Source organism: Parus major, chromosome 25LG2 (genome assembly GCF_001522545.3).
Source record: "Parus major isolate Abel chromosome 25LG2, Parus_major1.1, whole genome shotgun sequence".
In the NCBI taxonomy this organism is placed as follows: domain Eukaryota; kingdom Metazoa; phylum Chordata; class Aves; order Passeriformes; family Paridae; genus Parus; species Parus major.
The window spans coordinates 751961-752823 of record NC_031794.1 but is presented as its reverse complement, the minus strand read 5'-3'; the positions used below and the strand labels follow the sequence as shown (position 1 = coordinate 752823).

Below are 863 nucleotides of genomic sequence, written 5' to 3'. Positions count from 1 at the left end.
GGGGGGGTCAATGGGGAGACACGGCCCCCCCACATCACCCCCCTACCCCAGGGGACAGGGGAGCAGCACCGGGGTGTCCCCCAGGAACCCGAGACGCTCAGAGGGGCTCCATCACCAGCGGGGGGGTGACGGGGTCCCCCCGTTCCCCCCAGACCCCTCACCCGGGGGGTCTCCGGCCGCGCTCCGGCGCTCCCGCAGCGGCTGCCGGAACTGCGCCGCCCCCAGCACCACGTTCCGCAGCTTGGCCCAGCGCAGCCGCCCCCCCTGCGTCCCCGCCGGCCACTTGCTCTCCAGCACCGCCTGAAGGGGACACGGCGGGGTCAGGGGCGGACAGGGGACCCCCAGGACCCCCCCCGGGCGCGTCCCCTCGGGGTCACCTTGTTGTAGTAGCCGTAGGTGACGGTGTTGGGGACGATGCCGGCGCGTTTCATCTCCAGCAGGACGCGCACGGAGAGCACGGGCTCCCCGTACTGCCCGCACAGCTGCATCAGGATGCGGTAACACACCTGGGGACACCCGCGGTCACCCGGGGGGCAAAGAGCCCCCGGAACACAGAGACCAGGCTGTGCCCACCCGGGCACCCCGGGATGGCCACTCCAAACCTCCCTGCGCGGCCTTTTCCAGGAGGAGTTTTCCTGAAAATCCACCCTGAGCTGCCCTGGGGCCGTTCCCTCTCCTCCTGTCCCTGTTCCTGCGAGCAGATCCCAAATCCCCCCGGCTGTCCCCTCCTGCCAGGGACTTGTGCAGAGACAGAAATTCCCCTGAGCCTCCTTTGCTCCAGCCTGAGCTTTCCCAGCTCCCTCAGGAATTCTCCAGCCCCTTCCCGGCTCCCTCAGGAATTCCCCAGCCCCTTCAGGAATTCT

The 863-nt window shown here is 69.4% G+C and overlaps 1 protein-coding gene across 1 annotated transcript in view; it reads right to left on the bottom strand.

The window, feature by feature from the left end:
* Nucleotides 1–863, bottom strand: part of DENND4B (DENN domain containing 4B) — a 16486-nt gene that overhangs the window by 5341 nt on the left and 10282 nt on the right. The window contains exons 9-10 of the mRNA XM_033519789.1: nt 378–719; nt 120–300 (exon numbers count right to left, since the gene is read on the bottom strand). Of these exons, the coding sequence (XP_033375680.1) occupies nt 120–300; nt 378–719 (523 nt within the window). The remainder of the gene's footprint in view (nt 1–119; nt 301–377; nt 720–863) is intronic.